Source organism: Gorilla gorilla, chromosome 1 (assembly GCF_029281585.2).
Source record: "Gorilla gorilla gorilla isolate KB3781 chromosome 1, NHGRI_mGorGor1-v2.1_pri, whole genome shotgun sequence".
NCBI classification, from domain to species: Eukaryota; Metazoa; Chordata; class Mammalia; order Primates; family Hominidae; genus Gorilla; species Gorilla gorilla.
Window position 1 is genome coordinate 29,053,273 of NC_073224.2, and position 27,982 is coordinate 29,081,254.

At 59.6% G+C, this 27,982-nt stretch overlaps 2 protein-coding genes across 5 annotated transcripts in view; one reads left to right on the forward strand and one right to left on the reverse strand.

Moving 5' to 3' along the window:
* Positions 1-14,912, forward strand: part of LOC115931242 (spectrin beta chain, non-erythrocytic 5-like) — a 30,186-nt gene extending 15,274 nt beyond the window's left edge. Inside the window, 28 exon segments of the mRNA XM_063704471.1 lie at positions 1,668-1,783; positions 1,874-1,988; positions 2,790-2,903; positions 3,050-3,165; positions 3,412-3,574; positions 3,781-3,969; positions 4,213-4,290; positions 4,951-5,123; positions 6,714-6,804; positions 6,947-7,093; positions 7,970-8,107; positions 8,186-8,442; positions 8,641-8,827; positions 9,082-9,294; positions 9,942-10,138; positions 10,259-10,463; positions 10,711-10,905; positions 11,484-11,639; positions 11,902-12,107; positions 12,242-12,431; positions 12,690-12,887; positions 12,973-13,074; positions 13,382-13,516; positions 13,848-13,919; positions 14,328-14,388; positions 14,391-14,413; positions 14,546-14,637; positions 14,759-14,912. Of these exon segments, the coding sequence (XP_063560541.1) occupies positions 1,668-1,783; positions 1,874-1,988; positions 2,790-2,903; positions 3,050-3,165; positions 3,412-3,574; positions 3,781-3,969; positions 4,213-4,290; positions 4,951-5,123; positions 6,714-6,804; positions 6,947-7,093; positions 7,970-8,107; positions 8,186-8,442; positions 8,641-8,827; positions 9,082-9,294; positions 9,942-10,138; positions 10,259-10,463; positions 10,711-10,905; positions 11,484-11,639; positions 11,902-12,107; positions 12,242-12,431; positions 12,690-12,887; positions 12,973-13,074; positions 13,382-13,516; positions 13,848-13,919; positions 14,328-14,388; positions 14,391-14,413; positions 14,546-14,637; positions 14,759-14,912 (4,083 nt within the window).
* A 2,631-nt stretch (positions 14,913-17,543) lies between these two features.
* Positions 17,544-27,937, reverse strand: LOC129531982 (cytosolic phospholipase A2 beta-like). Of its 4 annotated transcripts, none has more exons than XM_055379767.2 (20): positions 26,753-27,935; positions 25,445-25,517; positions 25,015-25,151; positions 24,770-24,901; positions 24,580-24,620; positions 24,404-24,446; positions 24,106-24,160; positions 23,728-23,858; positions 23,401-23,484; positions 23,086-23,123; positions 21,864-21,999; positions 21,068-21,204; positions 20,611-20,833; positions 20,361-20,478; positions 19,901-20,038; positions 19,629-19,733; positions 19,308-19,487; positions 18,855-19,021; positions 18,168-18,354; positions 17,544-18,042 (listed from the first exon to the last, which is right to left on the reverse strand). In XM_055379767.2, exons 1-20 carry the CDS (start codon positions 26,759-26,761, stop codon positions 17,831-17,833), a joined length of 2,346 nt encoding a protein of 781 aa, XP_055235742.1. In that variant the 5' UTR covers positions 26,762-27,935; the 3' UTR covers positions 17,544-17,830. The 4 variants fall into 4 exon arrangements, with proteins under 4 accessions (XP_055235742.1, XP_063564125.1, XP_063564127.1 ...); XM_063708056.1 differs by having other exon boundaries at positions 17,864-18,042; positions 18,202-18,354; XM_063708055.1 differs by lacking the exon at positions 19,901-20,038 and having other exon boundaries at positions 26,753-27,937.
* Between the last annotated feature and the right edge of the window lie 45 nt (positions 27,938-27,982).

Here is a 27,982-nt window from a genome sequence, read left to right on the forward strand (position 1 = left end):
CCCTCCTCTCACCCGCCTTCACTCCTTCCTCTTTAGAATGGGGGTAGCACCCACCTCAGAGGTAAGACAGCACGTGTGTGGTGGCAGGTACGTGAATCTCTAGCTGTGATAAAACTGCATAGACCTATCCCCCACTGCCCCGCACAGATGCATACTTGCAAAAACTGATAAAATCTGAATGAGGTCTGGTCTAGTTGGTAGTATTACACCAACGTCAGCTTTATGGTTTTAATGCTATCATTATATAGGATGCTGCTGTAAGGGAAGCTGGGGAAGGGCACAGGGACCTCTCTGCAGGACTTTGGCCATTTCCTGGGCATCTATAATTATTTCAAAAAATCTTAAAAAGAATAGGACGTATGCCTGGATGTGGCGGATAATCAGCGCCCACCTTCAGTGTGACTATTTCAGCATCTCAGCGTCTTCTCCTCACCCCACACCCGCCCCCTCACACATACACACACCAAACATCTATTTCTCTTATGTGGTATACAGGGGAAAAAAGTGGCAAATGTATTGGCAATCAGGTGTTAAAGACCAAATGTGCTAACCTTGTCCCCCGGTACATGTATGTATTACTTTTTAAGAGGCGGCAGTGCTTAAACCTAAGACATCCCTTGTTAATGGTGGAATTTCACAGACGCTGTGCCAGATGCTGTAGTAGGAAGAGAGCTAGACTCTAAAGGAGCTGGGCTTGAATCCCGGCTCTGCCGCAAAGGAGTCAGGTTAGCCTCTGAGCTCTGCTCCGGCATCTATAAAAGGAGGGGAATGTCCTTCCCTGCCTACCTTGCATGAGGCACTTCATAGGAAAGTGCTTTGGAAATTTAAACAAGCTCTACAGATGCCAGAGGCAGGAGATCTGCAATCACACCCTGCGGTGGACCCGCTCCCTGTGTACCTTTAAACCCCATCCAGCGTCCAAGCAGCACCAGCCTCAGCTCAGATGAGTCCTGGGGTGGGGACACCGAAACCCCAGGAAGCCAGAGCTCACTGTTCCATTCCACAACCTCCCTTTGCTTCTCTTCATCCAAGAAACTGAATTTTCATTTTAAAAGTTTCTGTGGCTGGGCACAGTGGCTCATGCTTGTCATACCAGCAGTTTGGGAGGCCAAGGCGGGCAGATCACTTGAGGTCAGGAGTTTGAGACAAGCCTGGCCAACATGGTGAAACCCCATCTCTACGAAAAATACAAAACTTAGCCAGGCTTGGTGGCAGGCACCTGTAGTGCCAGCTACTCGGGAGGCTGAGGTAGGAGAATCACTTGAACTGGGGAGGTGGAGGTTGCAGTGAGCTGAGATTGCCACTGCAACAACAGTGCAACAGAGGGAGACTAGGCAACAGAGGGAGACTCCGTCTCAAGAGTCTCTGTTAGTGAGCATGTGCCCACTCTCCCCCTCCTACATGGTACCCAGCGCAGGGATCCCATTTTCTGGCCTTAGAGATGACTCTGGGGCTGCAGGCTCCAAGCTGATCTTGCTCACTTCACCTGGACGGGTTGACCTCAGGGACCTGCCGCAGTAGAGGAGGCAGGAGGCAGTTCTTCCCACTGCCCAAATATGCAGTTCCTCGTGCTCCGGGGTCCAGGCATGCTTCCAGTGCCTGCTGAGGTGGGAAGAAGGGGCTCTGCGTGGGGGGTGCCAATGCCCTCACCCATACCTCCCCTGCAGGACACAGTGGGTGATGCCCGCATCAAGAGCATCAGTGACTTGTCACTGCAGCTCAAGAACCGGGACCCTGAGGAAGTCAAGATCATCTGCCAGCGGCGAAGCCAGCTCAACAACAGGCCAGTCCCAGGCTGGGGAGAACCAAAGGGCCGGGAAGAGGGGTGGAAGGCCACCTCAGGCTCCACATGACACCACCACCCCTTGGCCAGGTGGGCGAGTTTCCATGGCAACCTGCTCCGGTACCAGCAGCAGCTCGAAGGGGCCTTGGAGATACACGTGTTGTCCCGAGAGCTGGACAATGTCACCAAGAGGATTCAGGAGAAGGTACGTGGTGGAAAGAGGTCCCGGTGGGGGCTGTGAGCAAATGCAGTCAGGGGAGGGGGCGCTGCCTAGAGTCTCCCATGCATCTCCCCCCTCACTGGCCTCTCCTGTTCAGCTGGGTACCTGGAGGTGGGTCCCAGCAGGTCTGCACCAGGGACTTCTGATGGGCTGGCCCTCAGGATCAACTCAGGACCATAGAAGCACCCATTGCAAGCTCAGTGGGGGCTTCCCTGTCTCCTTTCTCCCCCAGATCTGGTCCCCAGATACATGGCCGGTCCAGAGGCCAGAAAACACACTCTCTGTTTCCTCCCATCCCTGAGGAAGCCCAAACCCTCGGGAGGTTTGCCCTGGGACTGTGTACACAACCACAGAGCCCCGGGCTGGAATCTGGCAGAGTTAGAACCCGGTCCAGGAAGCCCTCGTGTGAAACAGGTGCTGCTGCCTGTGCTGGGCATGCCTGGCTGTTTCCTCCGCTGGCTTCTGCCCTCAAATGATGGCACAGGCCTGTCTGTCCATCCTTGCTCTATTTTCTTTCTCGCTCCTCAAGGGATGAGAGTTGAGTGAGACTGTACAGGGAAGCAGCACACACGTGAGGTTCTTCCCTCAGAGGAGACTCCAAATCCAGAGTTGCTCCTCAGAATCGTCCCCCTCACATAAGGAAGAGATCTCTGGCCCTCAAAGCCGGGGCCAGGAAATCACGCTAGGGACTTGCTGTGCACACAGAAGCCACTGGTTGGGCCCTTTCCCAGGAAGGAGGAGCCGAAGCAAAGGCCCAGCAGGCAACCGGCCGTGCCCCTCCTCCAGGAAGCCCTGATCCAGGCCCTGGACTGTGGGAAAGATCTGGAGAGTGTGCAGAGGCTGCTGCGGAAACACGAGGAGCTGGAGCGGGAAGTGCACCCCATCCAGGCTCAGGTGGAGGTGCGTAGCTGGCTGTAGAGCTGGGCCCAGGGCATCTCCTCAGTAGGACCCTGGGCACAAGTGGGGAGGAGGGGCTTTGGGATGCCAGGGTGGCCCAGAGCTCCCCTGCCCCAGCCTCTGACACCGGCTTCCCCCACAGTCCCTAGAGCGTGAAAGTGGGCCGCCTCTGCCAAAGAAGCCCTGAGGCAGCCCACGGCCTCAGGCACAGGCAGCAGGAGGTGGCTGAGAGCTGGTGGCAGCTCCGGAGCAGGGCCCAGAAGCGGTATGAACCCGCAGGCCTTGCCCTCGCCGACCCATCCTCCAGCATCTCAGTCCCCACACCTCCCCTCAGCCCCTGTGTTCCCCTAGGATTCCTTCTCCACCCTTCAAATAACTGTACTGTCCTCCCAGTACCTCCCAGCCCGTGGGCCCTCCTGTGGTTGAGGGAATTAAGGGACAGAAGACACCAGTGGGCATGGGGGAGAGGGGTTCGAAGGCCTGACGACTAGCTGACGAGCGCCGTGGGCAGGAGGGAGGCGCTGGATGCCTTGCACCAAGCTCAGAAACTCCAGGCAACGCTGCAGGAATTGCTGGTCAGCGCCCAGAGGCTGCGGGCTCAGATGGACACGAGCCCCGCTCCTCGCAGCCCTGTGGAAGCCCGGCGTATGTTAGAAGAGCATCAGGAGTGCAAGGTGAACGGGCAGCTGGCCCAAGCCTTTCCCAGGCTCTCAGCTCTGCCCTGCCCTCCCCTTCCTCTCATCTCCTTGCTCTTGGGCCTCCTGAGTGTCCCGCCCTGCCTATCTCCTCCAGCTTCCCACTCCTCAGCTGCTTCCCCACCTCTCTCCTGCCTGCTGGGCTGCTTCCAGCCCCCAGTGATCTGAGCCCAGTCCTGTTCCAGGCCGAGCTGGACTCCTGGACAGACAGCATCAGCCTGGCCCGAAGCACTGGGCAGCGACTGCTCACAGCGGGGCACCCCTTCAGCTCCGACATTCGCCAGGTGCTGGCTGGCTTAGAACAGGAGCTGAGCAGCCTGGAAGGGGCCTGGCAGGAGCATCAGCTACAGCTGCAGCAGGCCCTGGAGCTACAGGCAGGCACGGTCCCATCCCCAGCCTGCATCTTGCCCCCTGCCCCGCAACAGGGCCTGCGCTGACCCCACAGCCTCTGGTCAAGGCTAAGACTGGAGGGGCTGCTGTGCCAGGGACTTCCCCACCACTCAGCACTCTTGCCTTCCAGGACCCTGGTTCCCTAACCTGTGCCACTGGAACAGTCACTCCAACTGCAGTGGCTGGACCCTCCGCCGACTGTCTCTTGCCTTTTCCTTTGTTCTCAGCTGTTTCTGAGCTCAGTGGAGAAGATGGAACGTTGGCTTTGCAGCAGGGAAGACTCCCTAGCCAGTGAGGGTCTATGGGTAGGTGCCCAGCAGGAATGGGCAGGAGGGGGGAATTACAAGAGCAGCATTAGGGGTCAAACCAGCCAGTGCTGCCTGAGCTCCGTAGGCCAGGGATCCTCCCCTTCTGGGCCATCTCCCCACCCTGGGCCACATCCGTCACTGGGCAGTTACTTACCTGTCATCTAGAGCAGTTCCCATGCAGCTGTGGGCAGGCCCCACCACGAACACCAGGGAGCTTCTAGAGTGCCTGTGTGGGCCTGACCCATTCCTGCCACCTCACCCCTGCCCTCCTCGCTTCCCAAATGCCTAGAGGTTGGTTTTTCCTGCCACTGCCCCAACCCTGAAGCAGACGAGTGTAACTTACAGGAGACCTCAGAGGATAACTGGGGACTAACGTGGTCCTCCAGGGAGTGCAGAGGAGGGAGCTTTCACCTTACATGAAAAAGCTCTGCTTGCCTCAGAGATTCTGGCTCTTGATCCCTGTCCCAAATGCCTCCCCTGGCTGGGAATCACTGTCCTAAAGCTGGAAACAGCCTTGAGGGATGTGAGGGATGTGTTTGGGCGGAGCAGCCGCTCTGTGGATGAGCATTTGGTAGGATGGTTCTAGGTGGGAAGGCAGGTAGCCTGGGATGGGAGGGGGAGGCTCATGGACAGTATTGGGTTCCCCACTCCCACCAGGACCCCTTGGCCCCCGTGGAGCCCCTTCTGTGGAAGCACAAGATGCTGGAGTGGGACCTGGAGGTGCAGGCGGGAAAGATCAGTGCTCTGGAGGCCACGGCCCGCGGCCTGCACCAGGGTGGGCACCCCGAGGCCCAGAGTGCCCTGGGCAGGTGCCAGGCCATGCTTCTGAGGTAGTGGTGGCTCTGGGGTGAGGGGTGCTGTGGGCGGGCTGGCACAGGCATCTGGCATCCCGGTTCTTCCCTTCCCACCCTTCCACTACTTGGCCCAGGCTCACCAGCCTTGTCCAAGGACTGAGGTAAGATGCCGGGGGTCCCCACCACCCCTGGCCCTGCAATGTGTCTGCCTGTTACGGACATCAAACACCACGTGGCAAATCCCACTTCCTTCTTCATTCAGTTGAGATCAAAGGGAGTTTAAAGAGAGGCTTACGGTAGGAGACCAAGAGGAAACCAACTCACGAAACGGAAGGTGGCAGGGCACAGAGGTCAAGCACAGTCCTGAGTCCCTGTGCTGCCCACTAACGGCAGGACTCAGACAAGTTCCTCCTCACGGCAGCTGAGCCTCACATCCCGGGCTTTAATGGCTGTGATGAGGACGAAAGCATGGTGCTGGCCCCACAGGCAGGCTAGCAGAAGTCTTAGCTCATCTAACTGAAGTTCAGACACAGATGCATGTGACCTGCATGGCCCATGAGACCCCAGCTCTGCAGTTTTTTTTTTCCCTGTAAAAGCTCAGCGGGTTTGGCTGCTTCATGCAACTCCTCAGACTTTTAGATCAAGGCAGATACGGTCAAAAGCCAGATCCCAGACTGGTGGGGGCTTTTGTCCTTCTCAGAGAGCCGATCAGAGAGCCAACCAGCACCCACAAGTGCCATGGCTCCTTGTGCTGGTGTCCTGGCAGTGGTCGGGGCCACCCCCTCTCCATTCTTGCAGATGGACCACACCTGGGTACCTGTGGAGGTCTTTGAATTAACAGAATGCAAACTTTGCTCTGCTGGTCTCTGTCACCACCCCCTCCCCCAGTCACCTTAGGTGGTTCCTGGCAGGCTCAGCTTCCCCCAGCACAGTGCCACCCTGACTTCCAGCCCCTGGCTTCTGCCCTCCTGCGGGAGGCAGATCGTCCCCCTGTGCTTGTGTCTGCCCCAGTTTCCTCCTCTCATGAGGTCACACTGGATTAGGACCCACCCATGTGACCTCATTTTCACTTAATTACCTCTTTTAAAGACGCTGTCTCCAAAAACACTTCTGGAGTTAGGCCTTCAACATAAGAGCTCAGGGGTACAGGCTGGGTGCAGTAGTTCACGCCTGTAAACCCAGCACTTTGGGAGGCCGAGGTAGGTGGATCATTTGAGGTCAGGAGTTCAAGACCAGCCTGGCCAACATGGGGAAACCCTGCCTCTACTAAAAATACAAAATTTAGCTGGGCGTGGAGGTGTGAGCCTATAGTCCTAGCTACTCGGGAGGCTGAGGCAGAAGAATTGCTTGAACCCGGGAGGTGGAGGTTGCAGTGAGCCGAGATTGTGCCACTGCACTCCAGCCTGGGTGACAGAGTGAGACTCTGTCTCAAAAACAAAAAGAAACTTGGGGGTACAAAATCCGGCGCATAACAGACACAAATACAGAGGGGGAGTGCAATGTACCTTTATTCCAAAGGAAACTCCAGACTCGGAGTATATTCATACCCGAGAAAGCCTAGGCTGGACGGGCACCCCACCTGGCCCCGGAGGTGGCTCCAGGGCCATAAGCCTCTCCTCCTGGCAGGAAGGAGGCGCTCTTCAGGCAAGCCGGGACCCACCGCCATCGCCTGGAGGAGCTCCGGCAGCTGCAGGCCTTCCTGCAGGACTCCCAGGAGGTTCGCCTCGCTTGGAGAGGGAGGCGGTCATGGTGGGGAAGGAGTCGACCCAGGGAAAGGCCACCCTTCCTCTGGGGTATCCCAGAGGTCAGGGGAAGGGGAAAGCCCTGGACAGCAGGCCTGTCCTCCCCCACGTGCCCAGGTGGCTGCGTGGCTGAGGGAGAAGAACCTGGTGGCCTTGGAGGAGGGTTTGCTGGACACAGCCATGCTGCCAGCACAGTTACAGAAGCAGCAGAATTTCCAGGCGGAGCTGGACGCGAGCATGCACCAACAGCAGGAGCTGCAGCGGGTGAGGCCCTGCAGGCAGGAGGGTGGTGGGACAGCTCTCCAGGCAGAACACAGGACGGTGCCCCAGAGCTGGTGCTGAACGGTGGCCAACGTTATCCAGTACTTTCTGTGTGAAGGCACCTGGCTAAGCGGTTGTTTAGGCAGAAGTGTAGTGAGAAGAAGTTGCTTTCCGGGTGGGGGCACCCTCTCCAAAAATGGCACCTTTTCAGTAATTTTAAAGATAACATTTTGATGTGAACAGGACGTAGCCACCAGTCCTGTGAGTGAAGGAGTCAAAACATAGCCACTTTGAGACAGGGTCTTGCTCTGTCACCCAGGCTGGAGTGCAGTGGCAAGATCTCAGCTCACTGCAACCTCCGCCTCCCAGGCTCAAGTGATCTTCCCAGCTCAGCCTCCCAAGTAGCTGGGATCACAGGCCCACACCACCACATCCAGCTACTTTTTTGTATTTTTGGTAGAGATGGGGTTTTGCCATGTTGTCCAGGCTGGTGTTAAACTCCTGAGCTCAGGCAGTCCACCTGCCTCAGCCTCCCAAAGTGCCGGGATTACAGGAATGAGCCACTGTGCCCAGCATAGCACTTTTTAAAACATTCTCTTTTCCACCTGCAAAGGCAGGTCCTGACCCCAGGCTGGCTCCCTCTGATATAAGTCACCCTGCTAAGTATTTTATATGACTTATCTCATTTAAACAAAATAACCATTATTTTCTCTATGATACGGATGAGGAAACTGAGGCTTGGGTAAAGAAAGTCGCTCAAGATCACGCAGCTGGACCGCAGGGACTCTGCAGCTCTAGTGCTGGTGCTGAGAGTCAACACCAGTGCCCTGGTACCGGCAGTCCTGAGTCAACAAGGCGTGTTTCATGTTGTGGCTGCAGGAGGGACAGAGGCTGCTGCAGGGGGGCCACCCAGCCTCGGAGGCCATCCAGGAGCGACTGGAGGAGCTGGGAGCACTCTGGGGTGAGCTGCAAGACAACTCCCAGAAGAAGGTGGCCAAGCTCCAGAAGGCCTGCGAGGTGAGGTTGTGCAGGCCGAGGGGTGGCTGGCCGGGCTCCAGGCCACTCCCCTCCTGCCTACCTCACTTTCTACCCTAGGCCCTGCGTCTGCGGCGGAGCATGGAGGAACTGGAGAACTGGCTGGAGCCCATCGAGGTTGAGCTGAGAGCCCCCACTGTGGGCCAGGCCCTGCCTGGGGTGGGCGAGCTCCTGGGCACACAGAGGGAGCTGGAGGCAGCAGTGGACAAGAAGGCCAGGCAGGCTGAGGCACTGCTGGGCCAGGCCCAGGCCTTTGTGAGGGAAGGCCACTGCCTTGCCCAAGATGTGGAAGAGCAGGCCCGGCGGCTGCTTCAGAGGTAGATCCACCCGTGCCCTCAGCTTCTCTTCCCTGCCTTCCTGGAGGGACCCCCACCCCTGCCCTCTTAACTGATGTCTTCTCACTTTCTCCCCTTGCCCATGGTGAGGGCCACAGCTGGGTGATCTGTGTCACCAGGTATCCCTAATACTGACACCCTGGTCCCTGCCTCCCTTGGTCCCACCCTCCACCGCTGCAGGTTCAAGAGCCTGAGGGAGCCCCTGCAGGAGCGCAGGACGGCCCTGGAGGCCCGGAGCCTCCTCTTGAAGTTCTTCAGGGATGCCAACGAGGAAATGGCCTGGGTGCAGGAGAAGCTGCCTCTGGCTGCTGCCCAGGACTATGGCCAGAGCCTGAGTGCGGTGCGGCACCTGCAGGAGCAGCACCAGGTGTGGGCCCACCCGGGGAGGGCCGGCCTCGCACGTGAGCAGGGCTTCTCAGCCAAGGAAATGGCACTCTCTGTGGCCCAGCCAGGAACTCTCTGCCTGTGGGGGCTTTTGGGATGCCCTGGATTCTTTGGGAGTCATGGGGACAGGGAACTCCTTGGGGACAAGTTAGTGGGGTCCCGTGAAACTTCAAGCACAACTGTGGGAGTCCCCCAAGGGTCAGCAACATCCGCATCCTCCTGCCTCCTCCCTCACAGAGCCTGGAGAGTGAGATGAGCAGCCACGAGGCTCTGACCCGGGTGGTGCTGGGCACTGGGCACAAGCTGGTGCAGGCTGGGCACTTTGCCGCCCACGAGGTGGCCGCCCGGGTGCAGCAGCTGGAGAAGGCCATGGCCCACCTGCGGGCAGAGGCGGCACGGAGGCGGCTTCTGCTGCAGCAGGCTCAGGAGGCCCAGCAGTTTCTGACTGAGGTGAGGGGAGTGATGGGCAGGGCACAGCAGGCAGGCCTGGAACACAAGGCGAGTGCGGCCGGGAGGTAACTCCGGGGCTCCTGGCCTGGGCACCTTTCGTCTCCTCCACTCAGTGGTCTCCTGCCCCCAAGGGCTTCCTTCCACATGTTTCCCAGAACACAGCTGCTGGCTGGGTTGGCTTTTGTCTTTTTTCCCTCTGGATCAGTGGTTCTCAACCAGGGCTTTACATGAGAATCACCTGGAACCTTCACTTGGACGATTATAGCTCTTACTTCAGAATGGTGAATACAATTGTAAAGGAAGAAAAACTGAAGTAAATGAAGTAAATAGGCTAATAAATGAAAGGGAGAAACACTGCAAGGAATATTTGCTAAAACTTGGTTTTAAGTGACAAAATCTATGCCTGTGAACCAAGAATAAAATGTCTATTTTGCATGGAAAAAAACAATCACCTGGACCCTTTACAAAACACTGCCGCTCTGGCTGTGTTCTGGACCAGATGAGGCTGCTTAGGAGTGGGGCCAGGCCGAGGGAGCATGACAGCTCCCAGGTGATTCCCCTGTGCAGCCAGGCTGAGAATCGTGGCTGTAAATCCTGAGCCCTGGAGGGTGCCCCGGGAAAACGGATCTCCACTCTGTCACCCCCAGCTCCTGGAGGCGGGATCCTGGCTGGCTGAGCGGGGCCGTGTCCTGGACAGCGAGGACATGGGCCACAGTGCTGAAGCCACACAGGCCCTTCTGCGGCGGCTGGAGGCCACCAAGAGAGACCTGGAAGCGTTCAGCCCACGCATCGAGCGGCTGCAGCAGACAGCAGCACTCCTGGAGAGCAGGAAGAACCCAGAAAGGTGGGCGGGAGCCACACCATCCGGGAAGGAGCAGAGAGAAGCCCCCTACAGAGATGGCAGGAGACTGCTCCAGCCTGGAAAGGAAGGGCTGCAGTCCAGACTGTCGCTCTCTTCCCACAGCCCCAAGGTGCTAGCCCAGCTGCAGGCAGTTCGGGAGGCCCACGCAGAGCTGCTGCGGAGGGCAGAGGCCAGGGGGCACGGCCTGCAGGAGCAGCTGCAGCTACACCAGCTGGAGGGAGAGACCCTGCTCCTCGACGCCTGGCTGACCACCAAGGCGGCCACCGCCGAGTCCCAGGACTACGGGCAGGACCTGGAGGGTGTCAAGGTGAGTCACTCCTGAGCAAACCTCACGGGGAGTGGGCAGAGGCTGAGGAAGGCCTGCCTTGGGATGAAAGGGTTGCTGGGGAGTCAGCAGAAAGGAGCCTGGAGAGGGTGTCCTAGGGAGGATCCCGATGGTTCCAGAACCTGGGCTGAGGGATTTCAGAGCCATCAGAGTCTGCTGAGCTCTTCATGAGCTTTGAGAGCTCATGATACCATCTCGAGTGACCCTGCTGGGCCTCACACCTTTGCAGGTGCTGGAAGAGAAGTTTGATGCTTTCAGAAAGGAAGTGCAGAGCCTGGGCCAGGCCAAGGTGTATGCCCTGAGGAAGTTGGCAGGCACCCTGGAGCGGGGTGCACCCAGGCGCTATCCCCACATCCAAGCCCAGAGGAGCCGCATTGAGGCCGCTTGGGAGAGGTTGGACCAAGCAATAAAAGCTCGCACAGAGGTATGTGACCACAGGCCGGGCCGAGCTAAGGGGTGTCAGAGTCTTCAAAAAATCTCTCTGAGCCCTCCCTACCACAGGCTTTGGTTCCAACAAGACACACACCCTGCTGGCCTCAAGTGAATGCGCCTTCTCCCTCACCTGCTCAGCTTTCTTCCAGGAATTGGCTGCAGCCCAGGATATTCCATCTCTGTAGGTCCTGGGCTGGGGCTGCCTCCTGAGCTGACCCTGTCCCCCAGCCCCATGAGAGGCACTGCAGGTGGTACTGCCAGAGTCAGCCAGATCCCCGAGAACCGGCCTGCTCCCTCACGTGGACCCAACACCTCGCGTCTGCCTTTCCCTGAGATGCACACGAGGCCCTCTCCTGTCCCCGCCCTCCCCACCCCCTGGCCTGCCGCAGACCCATATCATCACGTTCACTGAGGGCTGCAGCATGGAGGATGGTTTCTGTACCTGGGGACACATCAAGCCCCGTGGTCCTCCTTGTTCAAAAGGAGGTGGCCCAGAAGGCCATGTCTCCAGGGAAAAAGGAATCCTGGGAGCAGAGAACAGCCCTGAGCAGGTCCTTTCTCCTCTCCCAGAACTTGGCTGCAGCCCATGAGGTCCACAGCTTTCAGCAGGCAGCGGCTGAGCTCCAAGGAAGGATGCAGGAGAAGACGGCCCTGATGAAGGGAGAGGACGGAGGCCACAGCCTGTCATCTGTGCGGACCCTGCAGCAACAGCACAGGCGCCTGGAGGTGAGGCCCACGCCCTGCAGCCTGCCTGTCTGAGCCCCTGCCCGAAGGCGGTGGCTGAGGGGACCTATCTCAGCCCTCCCACCCCAGCCTGCTTCAGCCTCCTCTCCAGAAACCCAGATCCTTCCCCGAGGGGCCCTAGGACTTGGCCCAGCTTGTGCAGCAGAGTGGAGGTGGTTCCTCAGAGAGGCCTGGTGCTCCTGAATGCAGAGCACGCATCGGCTCAGTGGGGGGACTGAGGCCTGATCTCATGCTCTGGTTGCAGAGAGAGCTGGAAGCTATGGAGAAGGAGGTGGCACGGGTACAGACGGAGGCCTGCCGACTGGGCCAGCTACATCCTGCAGCTCCGGGGGGCCTGGCCAAGGTGCAGGAGGCCTGGGCCACCCTGCAGGCGAAGGCCCAGGAACGAGGCCAGCGGCTGGCTCAGGCTGCACAGGGCCATGCCTTCCTCGGGCGCTGCCAGGAACTGCTGTAGGTGTCCTACCTCAGCTGCCGGCTCAGCTCTACCCTGTGGGGTGGGGGTATCCTGGCTCTTGGGGGAGCTGGACCCTCCCTCCCCTGCTCCCCAGCCAGCCCTGACAACAGCTCCCTTCCCTGCCCCACAGAGCATGGGCACAGGAGAGGCAGGAGCTGGCGTCCTCCGAGGAGCTGGCTGAGGACGTGGCGGGGGCTGAGCAGCTCCTTGGGCAGCATGAAGAGCTGGGGCAAGAAATCAGGGAGTGCCGCCTTCAAGCCCAGGACCTGCGGCAGGAAGGACAGCAGCAGGTGGACAACAGCCACTTCATGTCCGCGGAGGTGTGAACTCAGAGGGTGGGCCTGGGGTTGGGCTGGGGATGCAGCCTGATTGCCCAGGGCCTCAGGGCCCCTCACAGGCATGGAAACCAGCGGGAAAGGAAGGCTGGGCGCAGGCAGGGAGAGAGGCTGGGAAGGGGCAGGTGCAGGTCTCACAGCCTTCCCTCTGCACTTCCATTAACACTTGGCTCTCCAGCCCTGCCTCCCACCATGGTGGGAGCCCTACCCAAGCTGTCACCCATAGCAGCCCCTCCCCACCAGGTGACAGAGTGCCTGCAGGAGCTGGAAGGGTGGCTGCAGGAGCTGGAAGGGTGGCTGCAGGAGCTGGAGGAGGCTTGGGCCCTGCGCTGGCAACGCTGTGCCGAGAGCTGGGGCCTGCAGAAGCTTCGGCAGAGGCTGGAGCAGGCTGAGGCCTGGCTGGCCTGCCGGGAGGGCCTCCTGCTGAAGCCCGACTATGGGGTGAGTGGGGGTCCTGCCCCTTAGCTGGCTACCAGGCTCTGGGCACCCCCCAAGCTGGGCCTCACCTGAACATGCTTCTCCCCAGCACTCAGCCTCAGATGTGGAGTTGCTGCTGCAGAGACACCAGGACTTAGAAAAGCTGCTGGCAGCCCAGGAAGAGAAGTTTGCCCAAATGCAGAAGACAGAGGTGCCAACTGCCTCGGCTAGGGGCTGAGGGCTGGTGGGGGAACAGTCCCTCTCAGCCTGCAAGTCAGTGTCTCCCAGGGCACTGAGCCCTCACCCGGCCCTGCCTTACCTGCTCCTTTCCCTGGCCAGCTGCAGTGGTGGGAGAGGCACCATTGTGGACTGGGTGTGAGCCTCCAGAGCCAAAGCTGAAAGAGCTAGTGACGGGGAGGCAGGCCCCTCTGACCGGGAGGGCTGGGGGAGGGGAGGTAGACGAGAACCCGAGGTGTGGCTGGTCTCCCTGACCTGGCTCACCTTGCCCACTCCCCAAGATGGAACAGGAGCTCCTGCTGCAGCCACAGGAGCTGAAGCCTGGGAGAGCTGGCAGCTCGCTGACATCCTGTCAGTGGAGGCCCTCTGGACACCAGGGGCTAGGAGCACAGCTGGCTGAGACGAGGGACCCCCAGGCAGGTGTCCCCATGGGGCTGCAGGCACCCCCGCCGTGGTCTCCCTGGAGCATGCAGTGGGGCTGGGGCTGTGGGGGTGAGGGCCCACACCCTGGAGCCAGTGCTGGGAGCCCGGGCACAGGAGCTGAAGGTCATTAGGAATAAAGATGGCTGTCTACAGCCATACCACCCTGAACATGCCCGATCTCATCTGATCTTAGAAGCTAAGCAGGGTCAGGCCTGGTTAGTACTTGGATGGGAGGAATAAACAGAGCAGGGGGCAGTGGGTGCCTTGCCCACCTTCCTGAGGGTGCTGGTCCTGACATTTCTGGGCCCCATCTTGCATTTTCAGGATGCAAAGGGTACCCCCACCATGGAGGGGTCTTTGGAGTTCAAGCAGCACCTGCTGCCTGGCGGGAGGCAGGTAAGTGCCTGGAGATTCCTTCTCCAGGCAGCTCCCCACTTGCAGCAGCACTTGAGTGGCTCGAAGAGCCATCTGGGCCTGGCACCCTTGCACTGTGAACTTGGGCAGATGCCACCCCCCACCATGCTGTCCAGACAGTTTGGCTCCTTGGGACCCTTCCCAGCTTCTGCCACCGCCCCCACCTACCCACCCCCTCAGGAGGTGCTGGGATTCCTCCTCCCCATCTGCTCTTCCCCTTCTGCTTGGTTTCCCGTCAGAGCCCCTCTGTGGCTTCCCTTTCCCCATGGGGACTTTGGTCTAATCCACTGCTTTTCCTGGGAAGCTCCACACACACGGTGAGGCGTGGACAGGCCCTAGCTCTGGCTTCCTGTGTGTGGCTCATGCGACCTTCCCACCTCCTCTCCACAGCCTAGCTCGAGCTCCTGGGACAGCTGCCGCGGGACCTTGCAGGGCAGCTCTCTGAGCCTGTTCTGGATGAGAGGATGGCAGCGGAGGTACCAGGTGGGGTAGGGGAGATGCAGACATCAGGGTGCTGGAAAACAAGGCAGAGGGGCCCCAGGACAGAGGGACCCCACAGGGAAAAGCTGAGATGGCCGCAGTGACCCCTGCCTCTCATCTCTCCTCAGAAAGTAGCTTCCACAGCCCTCCTTGACCTCACGGGAGCCCGGTGTGAGAGGCTGCGGGGCCGCCATGGCAGGAAACACACATTCTCCTTAAGGTGAGCGGAGAGACATGGACTGTGGCATCGCCCCCAGCAGCCACCTGGCTCAGCGGGGGCTGGAGGCATGGGGGTCCCCAAAGGGACAGTGGAGATTGACCTGCGACTGTGTGGGTGCCAGGCTGACCAGTGGGGCAGAGATCCTGTTTGCGGCACCGTCCGAAGAGCAGGCTGAGAGCTGGTGGCGAGCCCTGGGCAGCACTGCAGGCAGGCTTCAGGGGAAGGATGTGGGGAGGGCGGCCGACTCCCTGGGCCCCAAGCTCCTGGGCCCCTAGTGTTTTATGCATCCTAGGGAGGTTTCACAGTTAGCATCTCTCACCTCCAAGAAGTGGGACTTACTGTTTTTTCTCAAAGAATTTAGGTCCTAGAGAGGTTACGCAACTTGCCCAAGATCACACAGCTAATTAGCAGAGACGGGGCCAGTTTTGAACCCCCAGCTGTGTCCTGGTCCTGTTCTGCCCCTTTTGGAGTCTGCCACTCAGACTGCCCCAAGCCCTTCCTGCCAGAATCCTCATGGACTGTGTTCCTCCAAGGGCTTTCCAGGCTCTGTTCTGTCTGATCTGGGTGCTTCTCTAACCTTCTAGTCCTCAGACAACTTTGAATGTCACCACCCTTGAGTTGTTTTGCAGACAGTAAGCAAGCCAGGTTCTACTTGGAGGAATATATAGAGACAACCCTTTGGACTTTCTTCCGTGGTCAGCGTGCTCTGCTGAGGCTCCGTGTGGACAGTGTGTTCAGGGAATGTGTCTGGGATCCTAGCTCTGTCGCTGGTTCCCCTGGACTCTCCTCCCAAGAGTCTGTCTTCCCAGAAGCCCAAAGGGATCTTGAGTTGTTCGACATTCCAGAATCCCCCACCTCCTAAGAAAGCTCAGCCTTTCTTAACTCGCCTGTGAGGAGTTTCCTAAGAGGCAGGACGCATGGGGGCAAAACCTGCCCACAAGTGTTCAGCCTGCCCCGCACCCCCACGTGGGAAGGGCCTGGCATGGCCAGGCCGCCTAAGGCTGTGCTGAGCCTCCAGAAGCTGGAAAAAGGAGCAGCCAGACCTGGCGCCTGCAGATGGTCTGGGCCGGGCTAACAGTGGTCATTCCCTTGCTCTGCAGCCGAGTCTGAGCCCAGAACTCAAAGCCAAACCTGTCAGCTCTCTGAATGGGTGCACGACCAAGGATGCCCGGCCTGGATGTCTACTCAGGTGGGACACCTGGGTGGGGGAAGCAGGGCGGGGAGCCCTGGGCTTCAGTGGCTGGCAGGCACTGTCCTCTGAAGCCTGAGGTTCTGGGCCTCAGACTTACTCTGTTGGGCTGTAGGGAAATGCTATTGGAACCCTCAGCTGCCCCTGCCCACTCTCAGCTGAGAGAGGAATCCAGGCCACAAAGCCCAGATTTCCACAGACTCGACAGTGGTCCCCTCCCAGGGCTCACTCCATGCTCCGGTGTGGGGACCCTGTAGACGAAGCTGCCCAGGCTCCCTGTGCCCTTCCTGCTCGGCTGCTTGTGGGAGGGACAGCCAGGTTTCCCTCTGCCCAGTGCTGAGAGCCTGCCTGGGTTTGTTTCCCATGCACTCCACTTTCCTCCCTCCTCTCCCCTCTCCAAGGCACAGCACATTGGCAGGACGGCCAGACCCTGCCCCACCCTTGTTCTAACCCGTTCTCTACCTGGTCCTCCCCTGCTTTCCCCAATCCCCACTCCATGGCAATGGAGAGGGCCAGCATGTCCCGGCCTGCAGGCCAGGGAGGAGATGCGAAGGTGGATGTGCGGGGGCAGGTGGCTCTTACCTGGCTCCTCAGTCCCTCCTTGTAGATCCCAGCATCATTTCAATGCTCAACCCCCCTCACCCACATCTCCTTCCCTTCCAAACCAGAGGGCTTCAGGCTCTCCAGGGGGAGGGGACACCTGGGGTTAGGTGAAAGTGGAGGAGGGACCGGAGACAGGCAAATCCTCCGTGCATGGGCCCCATGCCAGGATGTGCCTAGACGTGCACACGCATATACAGCCGTGTGCCTGGAGGGCTCATACCATGAGGGGTGGCAGCCACGGCTGTGGTCTCCAGTGTAAACATCTGCTCCCAGTCCTGCAGAGCCCAACATATGATTTAGATGATGTGTTGCTGACGGGACAGGCCTTGTCCTGGACACAGTGGCTCCTGAGGCTACCAGGACAGCCATTTTTTCTGCTGTCTCTAACCCAGGGCTGGGGTCGCTAGGCCAGCTGACAGACGTAGAGTTGGGTTATGAGAGTCGAGGCAATTCCCACCCACTCACCCGTCACTGTGGTCGCGGCTGCAGCGCCTGTCAGCTCTGGAATCCACTCCCACGCTTATTCTAGGAGGCTGGCTGGTCCAGGGGAGGGCAGGGGCACCAGTGTTTGTTTGGAGAAGATTCTGGGGTGGCCATACCCTACTAAATTCATTCCGTTTTCCCAACAGGTCTGATCCCTGAGGTGAACCCCAATGCAACACCAAACTTCAGGGGCACAAGCGAGGACACATCTAAGGGACCAGAATGAGACTCGGCTACAGGCAAAAGGGCTCCTTCCCGTGGCTGCTTCAACCCAGTTCCCCAGGCCCAGCTTCTGGAATAGACAGTTCCTTCTGGTTAGATGGGTCCTACCATGTGGCAGGAAACAGCCATTGCCTGGCCTCCCCCTGCATTCCTGTCTGGGTGAAGAGGAGACGTGTTACGGCAGAGCAGGTGGGCAAGGCCAGGGCTACCCCAGGCCCATGTGGCCTCCTCCTTGCTTGGAAGGGGTGACTCTGAGCACAGGTAGACGCAGATGTGTGCAGAGAATGTGCTCTTCGGAGGAAGAACACTGATGAGCGAGCTCTGTACCAGCCCTTGCCATGTACAGCCAAGAGCCTAGAATGACATGGCCCTTCTCAGCAGTAATAACAGATGGTCTCAGCGCCTCACATTTGTATGAGTCCGTAATGTATCAAGTGCTCCAACTACTCAAGGTAGCGCAGAAGGGAAAACAGGCCGGGGGGTTTTGGGTGATTACACAAATGGGCTTGGCCTCCTTACCCCACTGCAAACTGCTGAGGTGCAAGGGAGCTCCCAGCCCTCAGCCTGGACTCTGGGACAGTGCCACCTGAGCCCGAGGCTCTGAAGCACTGCGTGATGACAGTTCCCACCTACAACTCAGCAGCCAGGGAATGAATGAGAGTCAGGGGTGGCAGGGCCAGGCAGGGGCCCCAGCCATCAGTGGGGCCTGCGCTGCCGCCTCCGCTGCACTGCCTGGCGCAGCGCCTCCAGCAGCTGCTCCTGGTTGTTGCAGACATTGTAATGTGTCAGGTGCAGCAGCTTGTCCACATCCTCCTGGCTGTAGGTCACCTTCGTGTAGTGGTAGGGAGAGTCCGATGAAGACAGGTTCACCTCCCCAGCCGCTGCCTCCTCGGGTGTCCGCCGGACCCCTGTGGAGAGAGTGCAGCCTGGCATGGGGAACACGTTGTGGGGAAGACGGGTTTGGAGAGGCACAGGGGACGGAGGAGGTGTGGGGGACTGGGGCAGCAGGATGGGGAGGTGAACAGCAGCTCACCAGGGGCCGAGTACTCCCGGAAGGAGTCGCTGACCAGAGGAAAGTGCAGCACCGCAGGGGCTCCGGGGCAGGTGGGGTCGGAGAAGGTGTGGCACTCCCGAGGCTGGAGCTGCTCTTCGGGGCTGGGCGAGATGGGTGGGAACGGGATCCCCTGCTCCTGGCAGAACCGGCCCAGGAGCTGCAACTGCTGCAGGGCAGGCAGAAGGGGCTTCAGAGGGACAGGGCCCCTGGCATCCTCAACACTGGGGCTGACGTAAGATGCACAGGACCTGGGGCTCGAATGCCAAAACGGTCTCCAGTGGGGCCTACGAAGCCAGTCATTGGAAAAAACTCTCCACACCTGACAGGCCTCGGTGGCAGCTCCTCTGGGGCTAGACGGAGCCGGGTTACTCCCAGCATTCCAGTTCTGACACTGGGAGCCAAAGCAGACTCAGCAGGTGGGCCCAGAGGCCCAGGACCACACCTCGCAGGTCAGTAAAGGGGACCCAGCTACAAGATACCAGGAGAACCTCGCCAGCTTCCCAACTTCCGGAAAAGAATGAGCTCCTCTGGTGGCAAATTAAGATTCCAGTGTCCCAGTCACAGCTCCTAAAGGAAGCTGAACCAGACACTGGACTCCAAAGCCCCTCTCTTCAGGGGGCAGGGGCCACCCACCGCCTCCCTGGTGGGCTGCCCACCCTTCCCAACCTGGAAGGCTCCGTGGAGGTTGTAGTCCAATGACAGGATGAGGTCCACGTCCCGAGTGGGCTGCAGGAGGGGCAGGCAGCTGGTATTGATGAGGTAGCCAACATCCAGCAGGCACAGGTGGGGCTCCGAGGGTGTCAGCTGGTTGGGGAGCCCATCCAGAGTGGTAGCTGGAAGGTTGGGGAGAGCAGCAATTGTCATAGATACCAAGGGTACCAGATTCCTGCTGGAAGGAGAGACTCTGGCCTCTGGTCCCTGCTCTCCTGCTGAACCAACACCTCCACAGCCCTGCAGGTGGGCCCTGGGTCCCCAAGACAAGAAGAAAAAGACCCCTGTTCCAAGTAGTCCAGGGAATCAAGCTCAAAGCAGGAGAATGGGAGTGGACCGTGAGGGGTATCTGGACTGGGGACTCAAGGCTCAGGTGGCCACAGGAGGACTTTGGAGAGAAGCAGGTACCTTTCCATGTGGAGAAGTGAGGATGCTGAAAGTAGTCTTTGTGGAAATGGAGGCCACGCAGGAAATTATGTGTGGCCTGGGCCAGTGGACGCCACGTCAGAAGATCGGTGAAAAACTCAGCTATCCTGCCGGCTGTTGAGGGTGGTTCTTCTATCTTCAGAAGGGGGACCTGCTCCTTGTCTACACAGGCAAGGTGGGGAAATGGGGACTCCTGCACCTTTAGCCCCACCTTGGTGGTGACCCTGGAGGGGGAAGAGGTGAGAACCCCCCGCCCCCTGGTGCTGCCCCTTGGCACCCTTATGAAGGGGCCAGAGCACTTACCCAGGTTGGCCTGGTTCCTGACCCAGCGGTCCCAGAACTGGCTGGGCTCTGAGGCCCAGTATAAGCTGTCCTGGAGGTTGGCTGCATACAGGTTACTCCAGATACCTGAAAGAGCGGCCGTGAGGGAAGAGGACCCCCGACTCTTGTCCCAACCCTACCCTTCCCCATGGCCAGTCCTGGCCCAGGAAACTCTTCTGACCGAGGCTGCCCTCTCACCCAGGACCCATTTTCCCTGCTCGGCCCAGCTTCCCCAGCCTGCCAGTGCCCCTCACCTTCTAAGAAGCAGATGCGGGACTCAGGAAGCCTCTTCATCAGCTGCCCCATAAAGAACTCGGAGCCAAAGAGCTCAGAGGGGATGAAGGCCCCGTACTTGGGGAAGCCGACCTCGTAGGGAGAGAACTCGCACCACTCTGTGAGGAGGCCACCCCTCAGCCTCATGGTGCAGAGCCCTTAGGCACCCCCACCCCCACCCCCACCCCGACCCAGGGTTTTGCTTTAGGGCAGCTGAGGACCAGGAGGCCCAGGCCTTGTGGCCTGGGCTTTGTGCATGGGACCTAAGGCCCCTGCCTCCTTCCCAAAGGGCTGAGGGACCCTGGTAGGGTGCCGGTCTCCAGAAAGCACGGGACCTGGCTCAGGAGAGGTGGGTGTGACATCTGCAATCTGCACACAGGCCCCGTCTCCCCTTATTCCACCAACTGCAAGGGCACAGGTGTCAGCTCTTGGGCCACTCACCCCCAAATTCAAAAGTGGTCAGGCTCTGCCCCTTGGTGTTGAGGGCACAGTAGATGGGCAGAGGGTTCTGGCCATGACTCAGGGCCTCCCGTTGATCTGAGAGCTTGTGATCATGGGGCTGGGGAAAGATGCGTAGAACCTAAACCCACAGCTGCCTGGGTGCCCAGGGCCTTTCCCACCCTGCTGTCCAGCACCGAGCCCCAGCTCCAGCCCTTGCCCTGGCTCTGCCCCCAGGCCGCAGCCCCCGCACCTCATCATGCAGCAGCGCCTCGCTGATGAGGGCCCACAGGTTGGTGAAGCAGCTTGGGTAGCCCAAGCGGGCACGCTCGGCCAGCTCCTGCCGGTACCGCTGCAGCTGGCTGGGGGCCAGCACACCCAGCTTGTTCTTGGTCACCTGCGTCTTCAGCAACTCAGTGGGCCCCGCCAGGTCCTTCTGAGACCACTCTGGGTCCTCATAAAGGTTGGCCAAGGCCCTGGGAAAAGCCAGAGCCAGAGGGCTGTCACTGAAGGACCCCGTCTAGACCCCACGTGCCCCGGGCTTTCTAGGACAATGGCCTGGCAGGGACCTTCCCAGGGTCCCCTTGAGCACGTTTCTCCCTGGCACGTTCATTCTCCCAGCCCTTCTAGTTTTCTCAGAGGCCTAGGAGAACCCTGGCACCAGCACCCCCTGCCACACAGGGGCCAGCATCCGCCTGCCCCCAGCTCACCAGGTGGAGCCCGAGGCCCCGGTGATGTAGGAGATGCAATCCAAGAGGCCCAGCTCCTTCAGGCCAGCCAGCTGCCCATACAGGGAAGTCATTGCCCGGATCCCACCACCAGTGGCCATAATAGCTACCACTGGGATCTGGAAAAGAAGAGAGCCAGGCCTGTAGAGGCCCTAGGGATGGGGAAGGCCAAGTCACAGGAAGAAGAGGTAGCAGGTCAAGTGGCCACCCAGCCCACAGCTAAGGCCTGATCACAGGTCTTGGGACCAGTTCTGAGTCAGCCCTGGGGGCCAGAAACAGCCTTTTGAGTGCCCAGCTCCTCCAGTCCTAAGGGCTCCAGGAAAAAATGGCCCAGGCAAGTTCTGAGCCTCATCTCCTTGCCCTCAGCCCCCGAGCCTGATGCTCACTTTCTGGAAGCCCCAGGGCCCGCCTCAAAATTTTCCCAAATTGCCATCACTCCCCCAGGAGATGGCCCAGGCTAATAGGAACCTCCTGAAGCACCCTGGGCCAACAGGCCTCATACCAGATATCTGTCTCCCTCCTCAGACAGGCTAGGCTGAGAACCAAGAAACAGAGTAGGAAAGCCAGCCCTATGAGGTAGCTCCCACGCGGGCTCCAGGTGCCTCAAGCAACACTCTGCCTGTATCAAGTCCCTTCTAACACCAGGTGAGAGGAAGCAGGGTGGGGACAGGCAGCTACGAGCTCTGGTCTAGATCGGGGACAAGTAGCTCCAGTGTTCAGCACCAGGAGCTAGGCCCGAGCAAGCCCGGGGACACCCCATCCAGCCCAGCCCCCAAACCTCATCCTCCTGCAGGTCTCCGTCCAGCTGCAGGGCCTGCCTCAAGGCCGCGGCCACCACCTGCTTCCTCCTGCTCAGGAAGGCCTGCTCCTCTGCACAGGGCCCGAAGCCCAGTCGCACGGCCAGCTCCCTCAGTCTGGCCGGGGAAGGAAGAGACTGTGAGACAGCTCTCAACCCTCCCCAGAGAATGGAAAGCTGGGTCTGCCTCACCTGTAATACCTACTGCCCTCCCTCTTCTCCCCAACCCTCAATGCCACTCCCGTGTCACAAGACTGAAGTTTGACACCTGGGGAGAGTGTGTCCATGTGGACATGCTTGGGAATGCAGCAAAGCAGACTGGCAGGACCCAGAATGCCGTGGCCGAAAGAGGCTGCTTGGGGTCCCAGGTGCAGACAGGCCCCCAGGCAGGCCCCATACCATAGATCCCCCCTCCAAGTCTCGTGCTCTGTCCCTTACCCACGGAGTTCAAAGCACTTTGGGAGGCTGAGGCAGGCATATAACTTGAGGCCAGGACCAGCCTGGCCAATGTGGGGAAACCCCGTCTCCACTAAAAATACAAAAATTAGCTGGGTGTGGTGGTGGGCACCTGTAATCCCAGCTACTCGGGAGGCTGAGGCAGGAGAATCACTTGAACCCCAGAGGCGGAGGTTGCAGTGAGCCAAGATCGCGCCATTGCACTCCAGCCTGGGCGACAGAGAGAGACTCCATCTCAAAAAAAAAAAAAAAAAAAAAGGGCAGGGGGCAGGGCAGAAAAGGACCAATAATCCTGTGTCTGTGAGGTGAGAAGCCACTCTCTCAAGACAGAGGGCCAGGGTGGGCGACAACTCTACGAAGATCATTTAAGGTCCAGCCATAACAGCTTCCACCCAAAAGGGCGCAATTTCCCCTCTTCTCTCCCTTGGTTTTCCTGCCCTCTCTGCGCCCCAAACCATGTTACCATTTTCCATCCTCGCCTCCCTGCGTTTTCCAGCCAAACATTTATCAAGTGCTCCCCGGGTGCCTGGCACTGGGCCAGTCACTCGCCCCTCTGACCATAGGTGCTAAGACTCCTCCCAGTACTCCTCCCAGTACTTCGTGCCCCCCCGAGCGCAAGCCTGAGTCCCTTCAGAGAGCATGAGGATGAGGGGCGGCTGTTTCTCCCCCTCACTCCTCCAGGCCTCCTCCAGCCCCGCGCCCTGGTTGTTTTCCAGGGCCTTGCCCAGTCCCCAGCCAGGCCTCTCACCCTGCTTCTTTATTCAGCTCCACTCTCATCAGGGGCTCCTGAAAACCGTGAAGGCCCCAGTCACAAAAGGTCGGCCACCTCCACCCAGCTCTGGTCCTCTTACCCTGATCCCCGGCGCATCACCCCCGCCCCGCCACTGTCTCCACAGGCACCAGGCCTGAAGCAGGGATGCTCAGAGGACACTCCCCAAAGAGCCTGGCCCCAGCACCTGCTCAAGGTGTGACCCACGGAGAAGCGGGAAGCAGGCCCCTCCCTTTGTGGCCTGGGTCCCAGCCCCATCCAGGCGCCTTGCTTCCTTCCCTGGGAGGCCAGTACCTGGGACGTGGGGAAGACAAGCCTCACCACTTGACCAGAGGGCAGGGCACTCAGTGGCACCTTTAGTTGCTCCTCGGGGGCATCCTGCAGGGGACAAAGAATGGAGACCTAAGAATCTTTACGCTTCCACTCCTAGCAAAGACCTCACCAAACTCCCGCCGGCAGCCATAGAGGTATGGGAGGGACGGGAAGGGGAGGCCAGCATGGGCCCACACATGCTGCCAGGGTGCCCACTCTGCCAGGTGGAGCAGAGGTCAGACTGGGAGGAGGTGCAGAGGGAGGGAGGAAGTTCTGGGAGCCCCACCTCGAGGGAGCGAGGCACACTACCTGCAGGTGAATACTCAGCTCCTGCTCCCAGCAGGCTGGGCAGTGGAAGCGGAAGGTGCCAGTGCCCACAGAGGCCTCCTGCGGACCCTCACAGGACCCAGGAACCACAAGCTGAACTCTGCGCTCTGAGGCTGGAAACAGGAACCAGAGCAGAGAGGCTGGGGACGGTATCTCTGCCCACAGAACCCATCTTGCTGCGTGGCCTGGAGGGCACCTCCCTCTCCCCGCTGAAATAGTCTGGTGGAGATGGATCCCCCACCACGGTCCCCCGAGAAGGCCTAAGGGGAAAGCTCAGGCCCCAGGGAGAATTGTCCAATGCTTAAAGGGGGAAGACAAGAGCTGAGAGCCAGGGGCTGTCCCAGTGGGTTGGGGACTCACACTTCTGGTCTCCTGTCTCCTCCAGTTGAACGTGCAAGCAGGAGAGCTCCCGGGCCTGAGTCATGAAGACAGCCCCTCAGACACTAACCCCACCCCCCATTCAGGGACCCCACCCTCGCAGCACCCTGGCTGCTGCTGGTCTGCACTTCATTACCTGGGCCCTTGAGATTGTATTCCCTTAACAAACTGAAATCCCAGGGTCCCCAGGCTGAGGCAGCGGTGGGCCTGTACCTCAAGTCGCTGGCATGAGGGAGTCCCGGGGACCCCAGACCACCTCCCAGAGCACTGGCACACTCACCACCAGAACGCCATTGCTGACGAGCCACTCGCCACAGTCAGCCCTGGAAAGAGCCCCCAGAGCCCCCTTAGCAGGAGTCCAGGTTCCCACCCCACAGAGACCTGGGCATCCCCCAGGCACTAGTGCTGTCCTTCCCACAAGGCACTCCCACCCAAACTGCCCCAGGCCCGACTCACAGACTCTGCAGGCGAAATTCAACTTCCAGGCACCCCTCACCCTGGGAAGAGAGCCAGAAGTAACTCAGAAAGGGTCAGAAGGAGTGCACATATGTCAGCGAGTATGAGAGACATGCGTGTGTGTGCATGTGTGCGCGTGGAGATTTCAACCCAGACACCAGCTAGGGCTGCCGTGGAAACACCGCCTTGCCTGAGGGCTCAGCGAGAAGCTCTCGCGCCGGAACTCCCCAGCCCGCAGAGTCCCCGCATCAAACAGTACTGACAACACAGGGTCATCTCCGGTCACCAGGTCCTGGTCAAAGACTTTCAGTTCCACGACATTCTGGAGGGGAAAAGAGTGACAGGGCTGCAGGAGGGAGGGGACAGGAAGGTGAGCAGGGCAGCGGCAGCGGCTGGCGAGGATGTGGGTAGAGTCAGCGCTGATGCCTGGCCCACCTTGAGCTGCCTGTGGATCCTGAAGTGAAAGCTCTGGTTCCAGACAGGGCTACTGCTGTTCTTGACCGTGCGTGTCTGGAGCCTGTGGCTGCAGGCCGTGGGCAGCCAGAGAGTCACGTAGCAGTCAGAGGGGGTCACTGCGGGAAGGAACAAGTGCCCAGCGGTGGACAAGAGCTCTTCCCAGCCGCCCAGACCCACTTCCTTCCATCACCTAGAGCCCCATGTGGGTTAAGACTGAGGGGGAGGGGAAGTGGGGGCCAGAGGCAGAGCCCCAGCTGCCACCTTCCACCCAGAAGCTCCTCTCAGCTCCCTCCTCTAGGCCCTGCCCACCGGCCCACCCGCCTCCACCAAATCCAGCCACAGCACCCTCCTCCTCAGCACCCTCCTCCTCCCTCAGCCCAGCACAGGGGCCAGGGCGGTGCGCACTCACCTAGGTCCTTAGAGGGTAGGCGATGGGCCTGCAGGACACGAACCGTGAGCAGGCAGGTCCTGGACACCTCTGCCTGCAGAGGTGGGAGAGGGGAGACCTGCTACGGGCTGATGAAGCCAAGGGTGACAGGGGCCACAAAGGAGGCTGGAGCAGTGCCTCAAGGCCTAATCCTGAACCCCAGGCCCATCCTCCATCTCATCAGAATCCTGAATCAACAAGAGGAGACATGGTATCTCCATCATGACGCCTGCCAGCACTTACACAATGCTCTGCGCCGGCTCTGGGCCAAGGGCTTTGCATACATTAACTCATTTATCGCACAACCACCTTATGCACAGATACTATTTACGATGGCCCACTCCACAAGGAAACTGAGCCACAGAGAAGTAGTCACTTGCCTGAGGTCCACAATTGGGGTTGGAGCCCGGGCAGGCTGGCTCCAGATTTATGCCTCACACAGACCTGCTTCCACCTTCTCGGGCTAGTATCCTTTAGGCTCTCCACCCCACATCCCCAGCCCACACCCCAGCTAAGCAGCTTTCCGGCTGGTCTTGGGTGGCAGGGGACATAAGCTATCGAGGGAGGGGAAGTAGCACATCAGGGCCTTGGGCCCCAGGCTGAGCTGCTCTCGCACCCTCCCTCCACCCTGGTCAGAAGAGCATCCTGGAAATGGGTTCTCTCCTGGGCAGGGGAGGCGGCTCCTAGCTCAGACCCCTCACAGGCTGTCATGTCCTCCAGGTCCTGCCAGGTCAGGCTGAAGATGGTCCCCCGGTAGCTCCCTCCAAACCCATGCCCCTGGTTCTGGGAATGCAGCCTGACAGGCGCACTGGGACCAGGGAAGCCTGTGCCAACTGCTTCCTTTCGGCCTTTCACCTGCCTCTGCAAGGACCCTAACAGGTCAAGTCCAGGGAGCAACCAGGTCCAGGGCAGTGCTGGAGGGCCTCATCCACCAGGGTCAGCCCAGGGCCCTCACACTCTAGGCAACTGAGTCAGAGGAGCATGGAGGAGCCACTTGCTTCCAGGGCCTCAGGGCGGCAGCTGGGAGCCTCTGAGTCTCCAGGGCCCAAATCTATGTTGCCAGGGAGCTCTGCCAGGAGCCCGTTCCCAGGACAGAAAACACTCAGGACGGATCCCTCATCCCCAAGCCTCCTTCTCCCCTGGCTTCTGCCCACTAGCCTGGTCTTGTGGTCAATAAACTCCCCTCCCTACCCCTGGAGAAGACCACGGCTCCCATAAGAAACACATTAACTAGGCCCCAGGTAGAGACCAGGGGTCCCAGTAGGGACCCAGGGCCCTGCCAGGCCTTACCACAGCCATGAGACTGAGTCCTCAGGAGCAGGAATGATGGGGCAGTGGCCACAGGATCAAGGACTGTCAGCTTTCTAACCCAGAGCCAGGGATGTGATGTCCCAATTGGTCCCAAGTCCCTCCTACCCGCCGCCTCTGCTCCACCTAAGCTCCACACCCACTCCTGAACCAGCCACCTGTCCAGGAAATGAGGCACCCTAAGCCTATACTAGAGCTCCTGATACCTCTGTGGCATTTGCCAGCCTTTACCAGCTGGGCCTGCCCCACCCAGCCCTGCAATCCCAGCCTGGAGAGCTTGCTGCCAGGGGCTGAGCAGAAGGAAAGCAGGGGTGAGTCCCAGAACAGCAGCCAAGAGAAGAGTGGAGTTCCCTGTCACAGGCCTTTCGCAACTCTGGCACCTGTTGGACAGGAATGCCCAGTCTTGATGGCAGGGCTCCATCAATCTGAGATGAACACCCGGGCCCCCTCACGACAGGCAGGGGAGTGGCTGTCACATAAAACAGCCCTTCAAAGCTAGGTGCTGAGTGGCCGGGGATGAGGCCTGTGGGTTGGCACTCAGGGGCAGGGGGTTCTTCTGCCTCCAGGGCATGGTTTGTGGGGGGGTCAGCGTGTGGAGACCAACTCTTTCCTCAGAGGGACAGCCCCAGGAGAGGCGGGGGCTTCCGTCCCTTCCTGCCTGTGCCTGTTATGGGAGAAACAGGGGTTATCCCCAGGGCACCAGGTCCCACCTGCTGCCCCTGAACTGGGGGATGACAGTAACCATAGGAGAGCTAGGAATAGCTCTCAAGGTCCTGGGCCAAAGTGGTCCGGACCAGAGAGCTACAAGACTCAGGTCTGCTTGCTTGTCCCAGGGAGGGGCTGCGGTGGCTCTCATGGACAGTGGGACTTGGGCAGCTGACAGCTCTTTGGGCCCAGGCTGGAATCCAGCCCTCACCCCCAGTGAAGGTCACCCTGAAGTTTTTACCTGAACCTTCAGGCCCTCCTTAGACCACAGAAGGCAACTTCAAGAGGGAGGATCAGAACATACGACTCATAAGCCAGGCGCAGTGGCTCACACCTGTAATCCCAGCACTTTTGGGAGGCCGAGGCAGGTGGATCACGAGGTCAGGAGATCAAGACCATACTGGCTAACACGGTGAAACCCCGTCTCTACTAAAAATACAAAAAAATTAGCCGGGCATGGTGGCACGCACCTGTAGTCCCAGCTACTTGGGAGGCTGAGGCAGAATA